Genomic DNA, 24,668 nt, shown 5'->3' with positions numbered 1-24,668 from the left:
AGAGTAATACCATTAACCATTGATGCAACACCATTAAACTATAATACATTTTTACCCGATATGCAAAATAATAGTTTAAACTCTACAGTCATACACAATGAAAACCTCAATGGAACTAGGAATCTTACTCAACAAGATATCCAGACACCATCACACTTCATAAATGAAGAAATCGTACACACAACAACTACACAACAAAGTATTTCACCAATACGTCCAAACTTAACAACACCAAGAAATACAAACCCTTCACAAACACAGGTAACCTTACAATCAACCGTTAAACCTTCGGTTGCCCCAAAATATTCACACATGGATTACCAAACATACAGACCCATGACAATACCGCCAAAAACACGCAAAACGTTCACTAGAAACAATTTTGCAGACCATAATTATAATTACACACATCCATCAAAAACAAATTATCAACCACGAAAAAATTTTTAGTAATTATACAAGATCTCGAAACTGGGATAACTCAATGGCACCACCTAATTCAGTAAATTTCCAAACAAATTTACATCCTCCACAGGATCGTAGTGAAAACTATCCATTTTTTCAACAAAATAAAAATAAAAAACAAACATCTTATCAAATGGATTACTTATCCTCAGATGATGATTTCTTACAACCAGATATATTTGCACCCTATAATCAAGAATATCGTGGACAAGGAATACAGAAACCACATACATATCATAGAATTTTTTCTCCACAACCAATAGATACACAAAATCAACAACCAATTCAGCAACAAAACCCAATTAATACACAATCTTTTCAACCAATTCAGCAACAAAACCCAATGATTGCAAACTCGTACCAACCAACACAAATGCAAAATGAAATACCACTCCCATATTATCTTCAACAACACGAAATAACAAGAAATCAACTTTCAAATTTTTCTCAAATGCCAAATGCAGCAGAATCATTACAAATGACAATGAATCCATACCTTATGGGTGGATCATCAATAACATCAAATAAACCTTTAATGGTATTCACAGGAACAGACCCTGAATATTCTGTAGAAGACTATTTAAATGCAGTAACAGCAAATTTAATTTTAAATATAGGACCCGAACCAATTAATACGCCACTACATCAAAACTGGATACATCGACGCACAGCGTTGATACAAACAACTTTAGACGGCGCAGCCCAAAAATGGTTTTCAGTATTGCCTATAGAAATAAAATCAAATTGGAAAAGGTTTACACAAGAATTTTCAAAAATGTTTGACTCCGAAAGAAACAAACAACAACAAAGAGTTTTATGTAATGAAATTCGCAGATTACCAAACGAAACCATCAAGCAATTAGCAGTACGAATCGAAACACTAGTTCGAAAAGCATATTCATTAAATACACACGACTATAAAAACACAAAGATGACAGAAATCTTAATGATGACCTTAACACCGCAATTAAGAAAAATAGCAATAAAAAAGAGAGCATCCCATCCTTCTTCAATTCGAGAACCCGATTTAGATTTTCGAAAACTAGTAGACAAACTAGAACAAGCAGAAATCACAATGAAACTCGAAGAAACGGAAAATCTGAAATTACAATACGTTAACAGAATTGAAACAGCTTCCACAAATATAAACAATATACAGGAATCAGATACAGACCTCGTTGAAAAAATCACTGAAATACTCAATATTTACGAAAAACACCCAAACTTTAAAGGCAAACCATCTTTCAAAAACTGGTGTAATTATTGCCGACGATACGGACATAGTATTTCTGAATGTAGACAAAAACAGCAAGACAATCAAAATAAACCTCAAAAATATAAAGAACCAAATAAATCATTCTAACAATACATGAAAAAAGATCAAAATCTACCGAACAAAACTGTGTACAGCAACAACAGTTCAGGAAAACCACTCCCGAACAATACAAATTATACAAGAAATCAATCACCATATAACTCAAGTTATAGAGGAAGATCACCAGAACGAAGAAATACGCAAAATTCATCACAAAATCACTACAATAGACCAAATAGTCGAAATAACTACTCCAGATCAAATTCAAATACAACACGATTTGTCTCTAGATCCAATTCCCAATCAAGAAATAATTACTATCCAAACAATCAATCACGAAATTCATCATACAATAGGAATAGAAACTACTCCAATAATCGGAATAGAAGTTATTCAAACAACCGAAACCAGAATTACCCGAACAATCTATCAAGGAATAACTCATATAATAGATCGAACTATAACAGACCAAACAATAATTACCAAAACAGATCACGAAATAATTCACAAAATCGACATTCAAGTTATAATAATCGTTATAGAAATTATTCCCAATCACCACACAGGAATAATAACCATTATAATAATTCTAATAATCGCCATAGAAGTAGTACACCCAAACATCAAAGGAATATAAATCAAGTACAATCAAATCCAGAAACAACATCAGACCCTCCAGGTATTGACGACACAGTAAATGATGTGTTACAACTCAATCAAATAAACTGTGAATCATCAGACTCAGAAAGTGAAACAGAAAACACTCTCTCCATCAATATGATAAAAGTCGAAAATGACTATGAACCTGTTATATATGAACAACCTTTTTCATCACACATATATGAGAATCAATCAGAACTCCTTCACAATTATTATATTGAACCCATCCATTCCACACCGACGACACAAAAAACTAATGAAATTAACACTACAAATCAACCCAATGAGAACGAAAAAACAAAATGCTTGAATACAAATCACATCTATCAAAACATATAAAAAGAACAACCCAAAGAAACAATTTGGACAATACCATTTCTTTTAGAAAGTCCAAGAAGCAAAGAATTTCAACCACCAGATCTTGAAATTGATTTTTTAATTGATTCAGGAGCAGAATCAAATATAATAAACATTCCCACGTGGAATGAAATAAAAACCTTACACCCAAAGCTAACACCTCTTGAAACCTCCAGCAAACTAGCAACAGCACAAGGATCAACATTAATAAACTACGGAAAAATTCAATTATTTCTTCTCCCCACAAGAACAATGGAGCAAAACAAAATTTTAACCAAACCATTTAAACAAATATTTCATATCACTGATATTAAACACAATATCATTGGAATACCGTTTATCTCTAAATATATACCAACAATCAACATCTTGAATAGTAAAATATTAATCAAAGATAAATATACAAAAACAAAAGACACATCCCTAACATTTTTTCAAAGATTAAATAAACAACCACCATTCTTTTCAAAATTTTACCCAATATATAACCAACAAAGAAAACACTTGAAACCACTATCAGGAAACATCTATAATTTTTCAATCAAACAAGTTCACCAATATGATAAAAAACAAAACAAACAAAAATTTTATATGTCAGATTTTGAATTCAAACCTATTCATAAGTTTTTCAAAATCACAATCTCATCAATAAAATATTTGAAAAACTCGAATTCAGATATTATTTCCTTACATGTATACAACAATACACCTTACCAAGTAACATTACCTTTAGGACTTTTAGGCTATTGCGAAACCAACGCTACAATATCACCAATACACGAAAAAGCATATCGTGTAAATAATATACTCCAATTAAGGATAGATATTTGCCAATCCACAATCCTTAATGAAGAATTATCTATAAATAATAAAATAAGTAACGAAAACAGAAATACGGATTATTTCACAAAAACCCCATATTTCAAACCTACATTCAACATAAGTAACTACACAGAGAATCAACAGAAATTTTTAACAATGTTTAATTTCCAACATTCACAAATAACACAAGACGAATTTGAAAAACTAGCCAAACAGCTAATTAAATATTCATCAGTCTATGCAACATCCAAATTTGATGTTGGAAAAATCAGCTCATCACTACATCTCCCATTAAAACCAGACGCAGTTTTCAAAAAACAAAGAGCAAGTAAAGTACCAATTCACTTACACGATAAAGTGAACAGATTACTCGACATTTTAGAACAATACAACATTATATCACCAGTAAACAAAGAAGAACAACCAAAAGGCAACACATTTATCAACCCTGTTATCATTCTAGCCAAAGGAGAATCATTAAAAATTGTTCTCGATGCTAGATACCTCAACTCACTCATAGATGAATCAAAGTGTAATTGGCCCATTGAACCAATACAAGTTATTTTAACAAAAATAAACGGAAAATACTTTACCACCGCCGATATGAATAGTGCATATAATCAAATGCCATTAGATGAACAATCACGACGTTTAACACAATTTGTTATTGGAAACCAACAATACGAATTCAACCGCTTATTCTATGGAATATCCATAGGACCAGCAGCATTTTCAGCTTTTATGAGCAAAATTTTTAGACCACTAATACTCAAGAAAAACGCAATCACCTATTTAGACGATGTTTTTATGCAATCACAGACAAAAGAGGAAATGTTCAATGTTTTAGAACAATATCACCAAATACTTCAGAACGAAAATCTGAAGGCCGCCCCCGATAAATCACACTTCTTTTGACAAGAGTTAAATTCTTAGGACATAATATAGAAAGAAAAACAATCACTCCATTGAAATCACGTATAGACGCTATTCAAAAACTCCAACCACCAACAAATAAAAAGAAAATCCAAGAATTCCTTGGAATGTTAAACTTTTTAAGCAAATATGTTTATAAAATGCAATTATATCTACGACCATTTTATAATATACTTAGACAACAAAATAATTTTGAATGGAACACAGAACATCAAGCACGATTTGAAGAAATTAAAAAACTTCTAACTGAACAAATTTCAAACACAATTCCAGATTCAAATCAACCATTTTATGCAATGTGCGATGCTTCGAACTTTGGCATCGGCGCAGCATTATTACAATCACATAATGGTACAAATAAAATGAACCTCATATCAGCAAATTCTCGATTATTCACTCAAGCAGAGCTACGACTCTCAACTCTAATGAGATAATGTACAGCCATAATATATACACTAACAGAATATGAATTTCTGATACTTGGATCAAAACATCCCACAGTTCTATTCACAGACCATAAACCAATCATCTTTCTTTTTACACAAAAGTCTAATCCAAACCACCGAGTTTATAGATTTCAACTAATTTTAATGAAATTCCCAAACTTACATATAGTTTGGACCGCAGGAAAAAATCTTGCATTACCAGACACCTTAAGTCGAAATACGCCACCTGAATTACTTACACGTAAAACCACAGTTGAAATACCCAAAAATATAAAATTTTACCTTGCAGAAAATGAAACATCACCCCGACTAGAATGCAAATATGCAGTAAAAACTGACGTTGAACAATCACAGATAAACAATCTACAACACTTCCCACTTTATTTAGATTGTCAAAATAATCACTATGAAGTTGACCTACTTGGAATATCAACTTTTAAACCAATCCCATATTCACAATGGATAAAAAATAACACCCAACAAAAAAGAATAAAACAACATCCGCCTAAAAAAGACCATTTTCCACTAATTGAAAAAGAAAATTTAACTGATAAAATAAACTTATCAGGACCACAAACAAACGATTCAAAATACACAATAAATCAAGTTTTTGACCTCCATGACCCACTTGATACAATACCCTTATCTAAATTAGAAATTGAAAACATTTTTCTCCCCCCAACAGAAACAAATACAATTTCAACACTGAAACAATATCAAAATCTTGACCCAGTAATTCGACAACTAAAATCATGGCACAAATATAAAACTAAACCCGTCAAGGCAGATACAACTATTATAGGAAATAAAACACTCCTCCGATATTTTCGAAAATTCAATAATACAACAATTAACGAAAACACAGACCTTCTAGAATACAAATTAAATGAATCTACAGTTCCCTGTCTCCCTTTAAGTATGATTCTCATAGCTTTTAATATTTCACATACACAAAATATTAAAGGACACTCTGGATCAGAGAAAACATATTCAAATTTTATACAAAACTTTTATTTCCCAAATGCACCAATTTGGATAAAAATACTATGCAATGACTGTATAGTACGCCAACTAAATAAACCTTACCCAAATCAAAAACAAATAGCACAAAAACAAGATTTTAAAGGACAAAGTTTGTACTTTAACCATCGTATCTCATATGATACTAAAGGACCAATTTCACCCTCATCAGAAGGAAACTCCTACATTATGGTAATTGTTGACGCATTTACACATTATGTAGCACTTAACCCAGTACCACATTGTAACGCTTATTATGCTTACACAACGCTTTATGAACACTGGATAGCAAATTTCGGACTACCAGAAATTTTAGTTACAGACAACGGTACAGAATTCATAAATAATTAAATCATCACACTATGTGAAATCAAACACAAACCACGTACATCTCACGCACCTTGGACAAACGGCTTAGTCGAAGGTATGAACCGTTCATTACAAGAATATCTCAGATGTATCATCAATGGAAATGATACAAGATACACCGAATGGTCAGCAGATGTAAAATTATTTCCCTTAGCATATAATTCACAAATTACGACAACTCTAGGAATGTCACCATATGAAATGGTTTTTAACCAAAAGCCACGCAAACCAATAATGTTTACAGCAAACTCTCATAAAAACGCACAAGGTTATTGTCAACCAAATAAAGACTCAATTTGTTATAACCTACCATTACATACACACGATGAAGATCATTTTCATCACCCACAAATTTTTAAATTAGCCTCCGGTACACACACCGAATGGATTTTAAACAGAGATAAAAAACACAATGAAATTTACCAAAAAGTAACAGAAAAGTTGTTACAAAGGCAAAATATTAATGAACAAATAAATTCACGCTTTACACCAGCCTCCGAATTAAAAATTGGAACATTTGTTTTAATACCCAATTTTAATACTCAAAATGGAATCTCAAAAAAATTACAACCCCTTCATAAAGGACCATACCAAATAATTGCAAAACCCACTGATGTCACATATAAATTCACCGACTCAGACAAAAAAGAAATCGTTCAACACCGAAATAACCTATTACCTTATTATCCAAAAGAATACGCACTCCGCGAACTAACTCAATTATATTCTTTTACAGGTTTACAAGTTATTCAAAATGACCCACATACGGAAAAAACAACAAAGGAACAAAAAGATGTTCACCTCAAACACCAAATAACAAAATCAACCACCACAAAAAACAACACAAAAAATCTAGATCAAAATACATCTCAAAAAGAAAGAAAAAATAGAAAAATGACAGAACAAATAATACCCCAAGAACAAATCGACAAATCAGAACATAGAGAGTCTTCACGACTTAGAAATCAACCACGTAAAAATTATAAATTATTCATCCCACAATCTAAAATATTAAAGAAAATTGAATTTCAAAAACAACTTTAATTCTACATTTAATAATCTTTGCACCTCTGAAACATTTTACACTTTCACTTTTCAAGATAACATGCTGACAAACACGCAGCGATTCTAGTTCAAAATTAGCCAATAGGATTCATCCAATCCGTCACCTTCTATAACTTTAACACAAACCAACTAGACGAAAAATATTAAACTCCAGGCATATCTATAACTATAACTCTACGACCTCCAGGTCAAAAATAAGCAAACCACTCCAACTTGACAACTAAAATAAATATCACCATAAAATCATAACCCTCCCTTATCTAATAAACCAAAGATCAACAATATTTCCCCAACTCAGACCTCAAATATCCCCCAAACAAATATGTTAAGTTAGCCTAAAGTAAAAGAACGACCATTTTACTTAGCCTAAAGTATAAAAATCTCAAAAATATCCCAGATCATTTGACAAATGAAAATAAAGACAAAGAAGACCTCCCGATCACCATAAAAATTGCCCCCAACAATTTTTTACAAAACTCAACCCACTTGTCAAAAAACTAATAAATAATCCGACCACACTTGAAAATTGCCCCAAACAACAAAAAATATTCGATCACGAAGTCATTTCTTAAATGCTCTTCTATCAAACAGTCACTAAAATTATCACAAACCTCAAACAATTTTTTACGATACTTGAAACTTTCATAATATTTCTTTTTGATATCCTTGAATCTTTTCTAATAATCTTAATCATTTTTTGTAATATTTTTTAAATTTTCTACACTATATTCGAACTATTTCTCCAACTTTCAAAAACCCTTGATTATATCCACAGGTACGATTCATACAACTTGTCTAAATGATACGAACTATTTTCAGTAGAACTGATATTTTTCTACTATTTGTAATTTTCATAACATTTCTATCATCCCTCATTTTGACCATATGCAAATGTATAAAAAAAGCAATCATCACATTCGCTCTAGCAACAATCCTCCTAATTCTTTTCTTAGAAGAATACTATAATAAACATAAACTTTTTCACTAAAAGAATAGACCAAAAAGCTATCAAAAATTGCTACCCAACAGTCACAAAGTCAGTCTTCACCGACATCATCCCAAGATAACCCAACAACACCTTCAACTACCCAAAATCCTCAAACATCTACACGAATTTCCTTTCAAGATAACCCATACACTTTTGAAGAACGACACGCTCGTTTATCTGAACCACTAGAACCAGTTCAACGACAAGCACCTTTGAGTGAACCAACATATAACTTATACCCAACACTACCACAAGAATTAAGTAGAATAAGAAATCCTAGTCAAAACCAAAATACAGTCGAAATAAATAGACAAATTATACATCCTCGACGAAACAGAAATTTTCAAACACCCCGAGTTCATTTTGATATACCTCAATCCCCATCACAAAACACTCCAGAAAACCCCATTGGTATATTACCAGAAACCCATACGCTTCTTTCACAACGTAGCACCTCAAGCCTACCATCAGATTACTTAGGTTCAACGCCAACATCTGAACAAATACGTGAAAATCCCTTTAACCCCCCAAACCAGGCATCACGACTACCATATTGGACAACACATTCATTTACACAAGGTGAACTAAATTTAGTCAATGATCCAATAGATATTTCTACGGATACAACCACATCCTCATCACTACCAGAAACATTATCACTACCATCAACACCATCAATAAGCCAGATTTCACCACCACCTTTTAACTTAAATTTCCCAAATAACCTCGACGCTAGATATCGAGAACAATCATCAACAAATATCCCTTTAAGACTAGATTGGAATACATTTACAGCACCTCCACCATTATTTGGACAACATCTAGAAAGTAATCGCCTTCACAACTGGGCACTTAATAGATTACAATACCGACAAGACATTCACGACGATATCCGTGATCACAATATCCAAATACTCCAACAAAACAGTTTACAATTAAAGTTTGAAATCACAGTTAAATTAAACAACATTACTCAACATCCCTACCCATTAAATCCACCAAATATAACAGCTCAATCCCTACCACCACCATTTATAACAACTGAAGTAATATACAAATACGATAGATATACCAAAAAGACAATTGGTTACATCACATTTTATAACCCATACTCAGGATTATCATACACATGTATATTCTAAAATTATTAATTTTTCTCCAACTCCTTTTTCTAGTAATCTCAAATCAAAACATAAACCCTTCTCCCCGCACAGGACCCCAAGATTTATTAGTAACACATTACGATTGTGAAGAAAACGAACAAAAAACACTACACAAGTATGCAATAAATCAAGTATCACAATGCGAAACAGAACCCCAAGCCATAGAAACTACAAATGTAATAGCAACACTTTATTCAAAAGCCCGAGCAACAACAGTTACAGGATATAAATTCACAGCAACATTTTCTGAAAAGAAAGTACATTGTTCACAAGTCTCAAACGGAAATAAAAACCGACTTGACCATGAATCATTCTACCAGAGTAATATAGAACGACTTTTACATCTCAATCCCGAAGATTGTAAAAACGAGTTACTCCGACTAAACATCACAAAAAATAAAAACACAGATAGAAAGTTAGTATATTTCCAAGTTTTTTCAGATTCTGTACATCAAGCAGAACTTGAAAGATATCAAGGACATATAAAATTAGATGAAAAGTACCCATATAACGGCGCACACGGACGATTAACCTATGACATGCACGATAAACACTGGATACCACACATTGGTATAAATAACCCATCAAACTGCAAAGCAGACACAAAAAACAAAGGATACCAAGAGATCATGTTTTTCGATTGGAAAATACAACTCGAAAAAATACAACTCACACGAGATTTATCAGACAACACAATGATCTATCAAGGAATTAGATTACCTTGTAAAAACGACCAAGGTTATTGCGACCCTACAACACGAACACAAGCAACAATTGTTTGGTTCCCCGAAGACACATGTACAACATTTCAAGTAGCAAAAATACACGCTCGTATGATAAAATTTCACGAAAAATATTTTATACAATCAATACCATATGAACAAGTAAATCCATTACGAAAAATAAGTTCTAATTTTAGAAACATTCATAATATAGAAAACAAATTAACACGATTTCAAATATATCAAGAAACAGAACTTGCATGTAAATACAGAAACCCACTTCACAAAACACAATACTCCGAAATATTAGTTGAATACGAAAATGGATTCGACATGACCACTGGAAAAATAAAAGTCGACCCATACGCCACAAGTCATCCCCTAAATGAAGGAACATCATATATACCAGTTAATTTTCAAAAGAATACAGGTCAACCTGGTGGACATTTAAAGCCCCAAGACGATCAAAGCACACGTTTACAAGAACTATCACTAATGAATAGTACATATTTTGGTAATATCCACTATGATATTCACTTAGACATGAAACTAGACTATACGATTAGCCGAATTTTTCAAGAAATGTCACTCTCCGAATTAGAAACACTACACCAACTATGCGAATTAGAAAGAACACAAATATTACAATCACTTGCACTAGCAGTATTAAAAATACCCTACGCAGGATATTTACTATCAGGAAATAGATCAAATTTTTTAGACTATGAAGGAAACATCTTATGGTTTTATACTTGTACTAAAAAAGTATCACCACTATACGTTTTTGAAGATAAACGATGCTATAAAAGAATCCCTATCTTTTATAAGAATAAAGTACATTTCGTTGACACACTTTCACGAAGAACCTATTTCTGGGATACCGCAGTCCCATGTGGATCAGAAAATAGCCACAATGTAGTACAACTAAACCCTGATGAAGATAAATATTACCTTCTCACCCCATATCCCACATTAATGCAATCACTCAAAAAATTTTCACCAGAAAGCATTCGCGCTATCGCTCGAAACCCAAATATAGACTTACAATCAATAGGAATATACTCAAAATCAGATATTCAACATCACATTAGAACACAACAATTCCAAGAATTATTAACACAAATGGACACAATACCAAGACAATCAATTGACCAAAACTTACGCAAACTTGCCGAAACCGCAGGATTTGCAGACATCTATACGCAAGACTATAGCGGATATTTTAAAGACATTAAAGATTATATATATCTAAACGGTGAAAAATACCGTCCCCAAGATATATCACCTATCAATATTTTTAGCTTTGTTACACTCAAGAATGAGATTCTTGATTTTCTAGGATGGCCCTACTACATCTTAGAAAAACTGACTATTTTATACGCAATGTTTAACTTTATTGGATTTCTTTTTTCACTCTTAAAAGGAATCTATAACACATGTGCTATACACACACAAGTCAATAGACAAGCAAGTGTAGCACGCATACTATTTGCAGGATTTTTTGGAATCTTTTCTACATCTATAAACAAAATTCTTTTAGACGCACAAATAAAAGAATATAACACAAAAATAGCAACAAGACAGAACACATACGACGAAGAACATAACAATGTAGACACAACGCCAACAGCACCACAGTTACCACCCCTACCACATAACCATCCATTATCCCTAGTCCCACGTAATTTTCGAAATTTAGCCATAACACATAATCAAAATTTTAGACCAACCATATCACAAAGTCCCATCCAACATATAATGCCACACCACTCACAAGATGAAAATACTTATGAACAAATTATAGAACAACCCCATACCACCGCTTTTCAGTCTCAAAATAATAATTTTTTTAGCCCACGATGAGCCGACAACTTGGATCCCTACACCGATCAAATTCCCACCCAACCAACCTCACCACTCCAATCCCAATAATACCACTTTTTGCTTTTCCGCCACCCAATTTCCCCACCAGTAATGTAACATCCGGCATGAATTCCGATACTAATTCACACATCTCAGTTTTATACTCCATCTCACAACTCAATAACCCGAATATTGAAACCCCCGATGAATTTGCCGACTCTGAACCATCTCCATCAAATAATTTTCACACCAATTCCTCAAATTTTTCCCAACCCCCTTTTCAACCCATACTACCAAATAACCCTGTCCCAACCAATTCTACACCCTCTTATGCTTCCCAAGTCACTCCAACCTACTCCTCACTTCACTCAGACCAATCATCTCATTCTCCAGACACCCCCAAATCTCCCCAGAACTAGATAATTTCATTACCCTACAACAACAACCCTACCACCTTGACACCCCAACCATAAACCAAATCTCATCCACAATAGATTCATCCAACCCTCCTACCCCTACACCCTCTTCAATTTATACTGAATCATTAGCACCATCATCCACATCTACTGAATCTTCACTCAGCACTAATAGAGCTTACCGCACTTTTAAAAGAAAGTTCCCCAACCATCCTTTCCCAGCGAAACCAGGAACAGCCCGTGAATATATCAACCATCCAAAACACACTAACACAAAAGAATTTTTAGCTATCACCTTACCCTCATTTCCACAATACACCTTAAACACCCCCTCACGACACTAACGAGACACGTAACTTTGTAGACGAACACGTTTTAATGCCTACCCTTCCTTGGACCTCATATTATCATTTTACTAATCCCCTTTGCTTACCTTTATCTAACACTCACATCGATATAGAACGAAATAAGGACATGCTATATCGACTCACTACACCACTAACACCTAGACAATTTACTTACATTGGATATAAAAAATCACTAAAAACACACACTGCACACCGAGCTAATGAATATACGCTAGAATGTTACGATCATAACATCATCAGAACTAACCAAGATCAATTCTTAGACGACGATCGCTTCACTAACCCACAAATCACCGAGAAATTTTTCATTAAAACACCATATGTATTTACACTAAATATTTTCGATCGCAAGTTTGACCACATTACTTCAGAAGCACTAACAGACACACAAGCCTATGAAAGTTTTAAAGAACGCTTCCAAATATTTTCACTAACCTTTCATTTCCTTGCACCACATGAAAGAGATTTGCACTGCTCACACGATATTATGTTGCGCACTAAACAAACACACACATATACTTATTATCGTTTCATCCAAAATCACTTTGACCTACACACTCCCTCCAGACAACCACACCATCGTTTTCAATTCATCAATTCCAAATACACCTCACCATTCTTTCTTAACTTCACATATTGCATTAAAGATACTAACCTTCATGGTATTCTTCGAAATTATGATCCCATAACCCAAATGTATATTTTTTGTCCCATCACCAAGACCTTCAACGCAGAAGAATCCCGACCCTTCCTTATCCCACACGAGTTTGTACAACCTATAGAAATCCCCATTTTAGAATTCATCCATAACACTAAATTCAATCACAAATTATATAATCTAATCCAAAACACACCTTATGAATTTGCAGTTGGCACTGAAGAACTAACCACCATTAAAGCACTTCAATTGCTTTGGCCACTGCTTCAAACTAAAAATATCATCCGCATCTTAGCTAAATTACTAACAACTTCAGATCTCATCCACGACATCTTCCCCTACGGTTTCTTCCCCGACGACTAACAGGTAAGTATGAATTATACATATTACTAACTAATTAAAATATTAGAAACTCACCATTCTTTATCCATGTTTTCTTTAGAATTTTAGCCTTCATCCAACGATCATCTGAAAAATTCACAAAAGAAAAATAAAAAATAGCAAACTTCTTCAAAACTGTTTAAAACCCTATTAAAATTTTGCACCAACAATTAAATAAATATAATACCAATGCAGTAATTTAATTTATAAATTTTTCCCCCACAAGGAGTAAATCTAAAAATGATGAAAATTTGTAACTTAATTTTCCCCAACAACTAGCAGTAAAATTAGAAATTCTATGTAATAAATTGATATAACGAAAATGCAGTACTAACCTTTTGATATTTCCATTCATTCGCACAAACATTCTATCCACATTCGCACAGCTCGCCTACGAAGAATTGTTTAAAATAATGAATTTCAGTTTCAAGTTTTCACACTCGATAACTCTAACACAAGATAACACGTTTCAAACTTTCCTTTAACCCGGTTGGAAAGGAATTATACACTAAACAACACTAACCAACGCAGCTTACTAAACACCACAAATCATAGAATAACAGCATGACTAAGAAAAGGAAACCAACGGTACCCAAACCGGATTAACCCAGTTTAAAACTGGATAATTTATTCTTTTGAAGACTATTATAAAGTCTAAGAAAGAAATCATAAAACACAAAAAAGTCGAAAGACAAACCCATACCACAAACAATTCGATTTTTGAAAAAAGGACACAACCAACAAATATAAGAAAAACCACAACAAACCCAACATAAAACGTTGTCACATAACAGGACCTCTCACAAAAACCGCATGCAATCATACTCCCACTCCTGGCCTAACCCACCAGAAGAGGACGTCCTGAGCTTGCTCTATAGCCGGCCTAACCCACCGCGCTACATTCACGCTTTGTGACACACACTCCTATTTTTAATAAGAGCTACTCAAGGGTGAGTAACTCTTCAAAATAACTGAACTAAAACAAAAAGCTTTTGTGAAAACAACTAACTAAAATCATAATTAAAAAATATTAAACTAATAAAAGTTTTATAAAATGTAAATTACATTATGCAATACATAGATCAGAATACAACACCAAGGACGAACATCCAAAGACAAAACGACCCTACTACACTCGAGAAAGAATGGCCAACTACAATCAATATGCCACTCACAATCACAACTCAAAGGATTTAGAGTACGACTTGACTTCGCAGAAAAGGACTTCATTGAACTAGACCAATGACCACCTCGATGTTCAAGTATACGTACAGATCCGAGTAACCAGGCATCCCCTCCACGCACAATCTCCACGCCATTCCCAGACAAGATCAAAACACAAAGAAGTTCTCATCAATGAAACAGAAAAACCTGACATAGCCAACCATTCTGAAATCAGATTTGAGTTTGTTGCGAAAACCCAGTCGTTGTCATGAGATGACGCAACGATCGAACCTGGAACTTCTCTAACAAGAGAACCCAGAAGAAATATGATGTTCGCCAAACACCAACGTCCATCATCCATCCTTTGAATTATAGAAAGACTATTCTAAAAAACTCTGTAAAACCTGATCTAAACTACATTTTATGATTGGATAAATTAGATATTTTACCAATGTAAAGTATTTAATATTAACCAATCATGATCCATCTGACTAACAATCCACTTATTTGTAAGTGCTGAAATTACTTGTAATTTCAGCACCAGAGAGATTTGAATTTAACTTAGAAGTTAGTTGAACTCTCCCGAGTACTTCAGCAGCCGCAATAAACCAGTATACCCTAGATCTATTGAGCCTAGCAGAGACTAGTTAAACAACCTGAGACTAGATAGTATAAGAGTAAGATTAGGATCGGTATTAGACTAAGAAGTTGCACGAATCTATCCGGCCGAAAATAAGATAGCGTGACGAGCAGACGGTGTACCCTATCCGAAATTACTCTATGAGTTATACACTTCGGTCATAACTCAATAAGTTTAAATTTGTCGTATTTTTGACCAATCATAATGCAGCAAAATTAGACCAATCTACTTAGAGGGGTCGAGTTTCTTAAGTAGACACCAAAAGGGGATTGTTAAATAGATCCCGCAAGTATCTACAAAAAGTTCGATTAGTGATGACAAAAAAAACGACTGTTCTAATCGTTTTCAATTTTTAGACTAATTTGCAGCGAATAGTTATTTCGAATCGCAAGAAAGCAATCATAAACACGTAATCCATTTCTAGTTTTCCAAGTACAATGTGTCTTGGATGGGAATGAGTTGGACAGCTCTCAAAAGTTAATCTTGCCCAAAAGTCAATCTTGTTAGTCCTGAAATCATGACCAGAAACGATGCTTTCACAAATTTCGAAAAAGATATAAACTGCCTCAAAAATTGATTGACCAATCAGAATTTTCGTAATCGTAAAATACGATGAATTTAGTTTGTTTTCAATTCAAAATGTGATGATTTTTAAACAATCCAAAGCCCCTCAAATGCAAATAGGAAATAGAACTATTTAACCTATTGAACTTTTTATGTTGAACCAAGAGCAGAGTTCGATATCCTCGTCAATCAAAGGGTTTTTTTTATTTAATTATTCTTCAGACTGCGTCTACAGCTTAGTCTGCGTTTAAAGTGTGATTTAGATTTGATGTTCAAGGTCGGACAGGGATCCCAAACTAGACAAACTGCTGAAATAAATCGGAGCTGAATAAGCTCAATTTTTGGTAATTGTTGAAAGATCACAGTTATTAACAACAGTTATTAACGTAACCAAACTGATTTCCATTCAGCATTCAACTTCTAATTTAGTTATATATTTGTTAGAAACTGACAATAGGTTAGTATTTCACATGGCGCAGCCGACAATTTTGAATCACGGCCATAATGGACAACCCTTTTTTGGTGATTACACTCAGGGAACATTGCGAAATTTATATCAGATCCAGTCGACGTTTTTGAGGATCCTTCCCAAAAAAAAAGGTAAGAGATTCCGAATCAATAACTGACGCCGATAACCAGGTTAAGCGCGAAAAGCAGAAACTCGGAAAATTAATCATCAAAACCGCCGAGCGTCGCAAAATGGGATCAATACTGAACACTTTTCCAACTGAAGACTGAACACTTTTCAACAAGACCGAACAATTTTCTTTACAAGGCGGACCAGAGAGTGAAATCGAGGCTATTTTTTTCCTTAGGTACTGAAGGGAAAAAACAATTCCTACAAAATTTCGCTCATGTCATTTTAGCCACTACGTCAATCAAAGAATTTTACGAAAATACAAATTTTTTTAGATAAAAAACTATCATTGTTGAGCGCAAGCACGTTTACAATCAAATGCAGAACGTCAAGGACTACAATGATTTTTTACGACTCTCGGGCAATTAAGCATCCGACCCGGTAAGTCCCCAGAAATTTTTTTTTTTAATTTGTACTTTTGAAAGAAAAAGCTGATTCCACCGCCTTAAATTTGCAAAAACAGATGCACCAAAATTCATCTTCTCAATCATTTTCATGTTAAAACATCTTTAAAATCAAACATGAATCAAAAATGTCGATTCAAAAGGAAAACAATAATGTCGATTCAATAGAGCCCAGAACAGCAAAAACTCTGATAATCCGAAGAAACACACCCGGAAACCAAAACCATGCTATTTCTTGTTGCATAAATAGCATGGTTTACTTTTCTGCTGTGTTTTTCCTGGTTGCTGCTTTAGGCTCTTGATATTATGTTTTGCAGTTTGTTTTTATTTCGAGTCGATATTGTGGGTCCTTGAAAGCCTTAAATAAACAAAAATTAAAATGAGACATGATTTCTTAAGCAAAACATAATTTGCATTGGGCAGCTGAATTTAAGGTTGTTTTTTGTCGGCTAGAGGTACCTGAAGTAATTATTTATTTTCAAAAAATGGTAAAAATAAACTTTTGAACAAAAGATTGTTTTTTATTTCTTGTTCAGTACTACAATTTGTTACTATCATTCGTTTCATACCCGTTCTCTAAACAAAGAAGCACAAAACTCCTTCAACTTTATTCAACAGTTTATCAATTATAACACCCACTTCTATGAGTTTTCGTTTAGCTTATTATTTCGAACTTTGAAAAAGATAATTTATTAGTGCTCACTCGGGGTATTGTTTTTTCTCCAGACAAGTTTTAATGAATTAATTAATGATATCTTTTAAAAAGTATTTTTGTCTTGAGCTCAAATTAAAAAGAAAAACTGTTTTCTTTGTTACCACATTCCATAAAATCTTGAAAAAGTTGAATGAAATTTTTTTCTCTTTTTTTTTTGAAAATTTTGTGCCATTTTTTTAAGCGAACGCTAAATCATAGAAACTAAAAATCTGTTGTATTATCAAGGCTCTCACCTGATACTAGCAATCTTGAGTAGCTGACTCTTTTAAAATTAAATTTCTTTAGCTACTTTTCATTATCAAAATCAAATTGGCACATAGTCACATTGGCGCTTCAAGTTAGATCTCTATAAACGGATTTGTCCACCAATTCGAAGAAGTCTCGAATAAGTTTCAAATATTTGCATGACAATTTTTTTCTGTTGCATAGAGGATATTTGTCAAGCAAACCTTCAAAAGATATTCCCGATCTCTATAATTCCTGTAAAATTTTGCTTTATAATATTTGTAATCTTTAAGGTCTATAATATCTTTAAGTACTCACATCGACGCTGATTTGGATCTTCTGTGGCTTGTGTTCTTCGTAGTACTCCACCCGACTGAGTCTGAGTTTGTTATAGAAATTGCAGTGCACCCACGTGTGCATGTTGTGCTCAAACGAATCGTCCACGAACATCAGTCGTTCATCCTGCGTACTTCTAAACCATGCAAAAAAGCTCTTGTGAATCCTCTTTTTAATCCCATATCCTGCAGAGCAGAAAGTGTTCAAGATGTTCTTTCTAGTGATTCAACGGAACACAAAAACTGGATCTGGCAAATTTAAAAATTGCCGACAAATTTTTTAAAAAATCGCCCCCACCGATATCCAATTTTTTATGTTGATGAAAAAATAATTTCCAATTTTAGTATCAGCCAGCCTTTGAAAAATTTTGTTAAAACTTGACTAATAACTAGTCTCAATTTTCTTAAAAACAGAATAATCAATTATAGTAAGTTTATTCGATCTAATCGATTCTTTTTCAATCTGGTTTGAAATATAGCCAGCCGGGCATATTAATTTAATCAGTTTTATCTTCCACAAAATTGCACTATACCAGTTTACCTTATGTTCCAATTAGTCCCATGAACTTTACCTTAGTTTTTAACATAACCTGTGCTACTTTGTTTTAAGCCCAAATGTGTCGCAATTAGTTTTTATTCTTTGATTAAATACCGAAAAAAGACTTTTAACTTGCCCTTGTTATTTCTTGTTAGGCCAAAAATTAAGACTCAATTGAGTAGCAAATTCAAGCTAATCGCTGCAAAGACGCACAGTAGGTCTTTGCATAAATTTTGTTTGTTATGACATGTAACTAAGTTAAATCCGCAATTTAAACACTTTTGAAAAAAATGAAAGTAAAAGCTGTAATTGGCGAAACTTTTAAAAAAATATTTTGGAAATGCAACCGTCGTCCTCCTAATATTGGTGGCCACGAATATACTGAAAAGCAAGGGATGAAAAACTGAAACGAACTCTAGAAAACTATTGAAATGACAGGCCTTGATGACAATAGTCGATGAACAGCAGTATGACTGCAACCTGCTTGCATACCGTTGCGGAAGAAAAAACCGAGCAACTTGCTATACGGCTCTAAATTGAAAAAAAAAACAATAAAAAAAACCTTCACCCCACCAATCGTTGACAGAAGTTTTGAAACACCAATGCAATTCGATAGCGTTTGCTTTTCTAACAGCGGTATTGAGGACAATAATAAACAAAATTTACTTCAATTTGAAAGTAGATTAAGACTGCTCGTACAACAGGGCAAAGCCCTGAATATTCCGACTTTCCCTTATTTCATATCGAATAGTTTTTAGAAAAAGAAAATATTGAAAACCTATATATTTGGGACAATGTCAAAGTGTAAAATGTTGATATGTCGATCTGATTATTTAGTCTCAGTTCAATTTGGAATGATTATGTTGAGTGGGATAATTCGCTACGCATAAATAATTCGCGTTACCAGCAATAAATAAATTAATAAATGAATAAATTCTTCAAAGCGCGCATATTTTAGTCCAGAGCATGGCCAATTTGGCATTTTTCAATCCCCTAGAACAATCTCCTCAATCCCAAAAAACAATCGGGAGGTAAAATATCTTTTTATGTTTGAACTCAGGAAGCCGATATCTTCAATGGTGTATAAAAAATTTTCTCGAAAACTATTATCTCGATCGGCGAAAACTGACTGAAAAAAACCACACCGAGCATAACTATTCCGTTTTCTTCGAAAGTCGAATCAATAAAGCAGCACAGTGTAACTCTGCATAGGGTAAAGTGGAAAAAGATAAATTGTCATGTAACCGAAATATAATCCATTTCAATCGCTTTAAATCAATTTTATTTGAAAAAAAAAATCTTGTATTTGCCCATTTTGTCCTCAAACTTGCATCCAAGCTAGTTTATGGACGCTAATTACTCTGATAGCTTTGAAATTATTTTAGCAGTTTTCCAACGAACTCAAAAACATTAGGCTTTATCTATATTTTTTCTCAATGAATTTTTTTTCATGATGCACAATTTTTTCAACAAAGTTTTGCCACATTCCTACAGGTTAATAATTTATCTGGCTGAGTTAATTTTCACCAACGGCGGGAAATTTTCCACTGTATTGAAGGAATGGATCTCTATTAAACTTTTGTTTTGTGTAAAATTTTGAATTTAGATAAACCAAAATTGACACGAGACCTTTTAGAGATTTTAATTTTCACAGCAAAGTTACACTCCATTATTCAATATCTTTGGCCTTGTTAAAATGCTGACGAAATAAGAGAATAGAACATTTGAAAATCAATTACACGAGATTTTCAGAAAGAATTATGAACAATTTATCGACAAAAAATCTCGTAAGCACCTAGTTTTGGTATTCATCATCAATTACTGTTGCCGCAAAATCTGAATGAAAATCCATTATGATTGATTACTTTGCTAACCTGTCCCACAGTTGTTTGACGCGAGTGAATGTCTGGTTGAGAACAATGAGGATGAACACGACTGGCTTATCCTTCGGGTGGTCGCAGAAGATGGCCTCTGTCTGGTTCTGCCACACCGGGGTCTCCCACAGAAGAGTATCTAGTTTCAAACACACCCAAGTTAAACTTGCAGAACTAAATGGTTTCAGAAATTTTCAAAGCAAAATTTTAAGCAAAATATAAAATTATTTTAAAGTAAATTTATGAACTAATCTTATGGTTGTAAGCGATTAAGTCTCAAATGACATAATTCCCAAATTGCATAAAAGTGAAAAAATTCTCAAATGGCATAAATTTCATGCAACAGTTGCCTTGAAAAAATCGAGAACAATTTTTTCGTGAGCAATGTGAGAAAATAAGCCAAGCTGTCAATTTGAATGTTGGTTGACATTCTATCTTGAAAAAGTTGTAGTTTTTTTTAATCAAAAGCAAGAAGCATAAGCTTGCGGTTATTAATGAGCTGCTTGTGGTCAGTTTTTTCGACAAATTTGTTGCGTAACATTTGTTTGGAATCAATTAATTCCAAGCCTTGTTCACATGCTTTCGTTACTGGCAAAATGTTAGAATTGGAAATTGATAGAAAACGTTTAAATTACAATGAAAACTTAAAATTTATGCCATTTGGGAAAAAAATTCAATTTTATGCCATTTGGGAATTATGCAATTTGGGAAGTTAGCGTTGTAAACCATTATGCAAAACTGTACCGTGAAAAATATTTTCTTGAGCTCTCTATAAGGAACCTCTGTTATGTCTTTGATAAGGAACTAAATGTATCTCTTTGTTGGTTTTTTTGTCAATTTGTCCTCTAGTACCGACCATGGTTGCTCGTGGAACTCAAACCTCCACAACTATTTACCGCACTTTTGAATAAAATCATACAAAAGAGTTTAGCCACTTGTGCCACTTTGACACATAGATATTTATTAATCAAAACTTCCTACAAAGGTGTGGTGCGGTGTTATTCATTGTTACTTATGACGTCATTCTAATCTTAGTCGTTAATCTATTGTTGGTCATCAAGGTCGCTATCGACCTGTCAAACATCGGTTCAATTCTATGCAAGCTTATTCACTCACTCTCTAGTCGACTTATGAAAGATTTAATTAGACACAATTTAATGTCATGACATGATTTGTTAAAGTACATATTTATTTATATATCAATTAAGTCTTGGCTAGCTATCTCAGTCCCTTAAGTTATCACATGGCGCAGCCAGCAGTTCCGGTTGTGTCATCAGACTACCGGACTGACCTGTTAGGCGTTCCAGTATTTTGGCATAACTCAACAGCCGATCCACCCAGTAGTTGGGATTCTTGGATAGGGCAATTCAATCTAGCCATCACTCTACGGGAAAGGTGCGATCCTGGTGAGTTGCTGAAACTGCCGGGTGTAGTTCATGATGATCCAGTCCCAAAACTAGAGGCTGTTGGAATTGATGAAGAGGCAGCAGCCATAGCTAATCGCATTGCTAGAAACGATGCAGCTGTTGGTAGAGTGGCAGATATGAATGAGGAATGTCTGCCTTAAGGCCCCAGAGTGGCACGTGGTGTGTGTTTCTACGAGGTAGAACAGCGAATGAAGGTAGAAAACGTTTTCTTCAGAGTTATCCACATGCGTACCTTAGTGCAATTACTTTTCAAGAATTTCACGAGCATTGTGTTCTTTTCTTCAGAAAGGAGAAAAATTATATCATTGAACGTCTCAAACTTATAATGCCGTACATGCCGAACGCGAAAGTCTGGAGACTTTCTATTTGCGTCTTACAGGACAAGCAGCCTTGTGCGGTTGGACGATTGATCAGGAGAAGGAAGTGGTGAGAGATATCTTCCTTGCAAAAATGAGGTATAAGTATATTCAAAGAGAACTATGTATCCGTCCGGGGACCACTTCCAAAGAAACTTTAAAGTCGGCGTTGTTACAGGAGAGGGGGGCCCAAACTGCTTCTAATCTACAAAAACAGCTCGGGTATCCGACAGTATCGGCAGTTTCTCCCATCAAGTGTCCAATTCGGGCCAGAGTGCGCGCATTAAGCAGGAGCCGACGTTTTCTGTGCAAGGGAAAAAGCTGTCGGATAGGATCAATCGTAGCAGCAGTAGTGGTCGATTGTGTCGTGGTTGACAACCGGATTGCTATCCCAAATTGCTTACAAAAACCTCTTCTTGCCCGTCTTCACAGGTCACACGCGGTTCAACTTGCCCTGGTGGATGCAGCCCAATATTTTTCGTGGCCTCGAATGCATCGCGATATTATACAACTCTGTAAAGGTTGTCCTCAATGTACGAAATTTGGTAAGAATCTCAAAGCTAACACTTCGTTTAAGTCGACCAAAGCTTTACCTCTTTTGTCCTGTTCTAATGAGGAACTCAAGCTCGATTATGCGGTGCTGGTCCTCTTCCCGACTCTGCAGGTAACAATATTTACATAGTGGTCGCAATCGACCGGTATTCTAAGTATCCGTCAGCTATGATTACACGCTCCACGGGGGGTAAAAGATAATTAAGTTCTTGAAATCATATATTCAATGTCATAGTATTCCAAAGTCAATCAAAACGGACCAGTATTCAGGTTTTAAAAATAAGTTAGTAAACAGTTTGACAAAAACAGTTCTCAAAATTTTGCCGGTCGGGAACCATAGTGGTTGTGGTCTGGTGGAACGTTCCATTCAGACCATTGAGCGTCGTTTGGGAGCTTCTCGGTTGAATCCAGATTTTTCCAGTGTACATGAAAGGCTTCGGCACATTATTGAGGATATTCGGGTGTTTAAAAACTCGGTGACAAGGTTTTCACCTTTTGAATTACATGTCGTTCGTCCTACAAATACGGAATTATCTCTCGCGGCGGAACGTCTCCCTTCGCGTGTTAATTTAGATAATCATCATCTGGAACGAGATCTGTTCACTGCGGAACAGCGTCGGGAGCAATGTGACAGCCGACCTAGGATCAAATATGTCAAAAAACGTTCAATCCAGCCCATCAGTGTTGCCATATTTTGGGGGGCTAACAGACTCAGTCGCAGAAACTCCCCATTACCGAGCTTTGGAAAGTTTGGCAAAGTCAGCCAATCAATGGTTGACCTTAAAGAAAAATTTGAGACACGAGGAAGGCGTCAAAACTCTCAGGACTCTAACGGAGCGTAACCAAGTGCTTGCTGCCACCTTGAGGTCAAATCTTTTCTCGGGTACTCTTCGTTTCCGGAACCAGATGCCGGCAGACCAAATTAGCCCGTCTCAGCCAAAACGTAAATTGGATTATTTAGTTTAGTTCGGAAATTTTTCGATTGGAAATCTGGTCGGGAATTATTCAAACCTTTCAAAGGCAAAATTGTTAAAGTTACTGGGTCGACGTAAATTACTGATAAAGGTTAAGTGATAAGGAGGAACCATCTTGCGGTGCACCTTAAATCAACGTCTGTAGGTTTTTCATGCAAACAAGCAACGCCAGTCAAAAAAGGGGCAAAAGCGCCCCATTGTGTCAACATCGTCTTCAACGTCGCCGGAGGATAACCGACCTCTCAAATGGAC

General features: G+C 34.5%; 1 protein-coding gene across 9 annotated transcripts in view; it reads right to left on the bottom strand.

Moving 5' to 3' along the window:
• Positions 1–24,668, bottom strand: part of LOC134855423 (uncharacterized) — a 103,194-nt gene that overhangs the window by 8,463 nt on the left and 70,063 nt on the right. For all 9 annotated transcript variants that reach the window (XM_063871971.1, XM_063871950.1, XM_063871986.1 and 6 more), the window contains 2 exons: positions 21,108–21,246; positions 18,679–18,832 (listed from right to left, as the gene is read on the bottom strand). In XM_063871971.1, coding sequence (XP_063728041.1) covers positions 18,679–18,832; positions 21,108–21,246 — 293 coding nt within the window. The remainder of the gene's footprint in view (positions 1–18,678; positions 18,833–21,107; positions 21,247–24,668) is intronic.

Source organism: Symsagittifera roscoffensis, chromosome 1 (assembly GCF_963678635.1).
Source record: "Symsagittifera roscoffensis chromosome 1, txSymRosc1.1, whole genome shotgun sequence".
NCBI classification, from domain to species: domain Eukaryota; kingdom Metazoa; phylum Xenacoelomorpha; order Acoela; family Convolutidae; genus Symsagittifera; species Symsagittifera roscoffensis.
The sequence above is the reverse complement of the archived record's forward strand: the minus strand, read 5'-3'. Positions and strand labels throughout refer to the sequence as shown.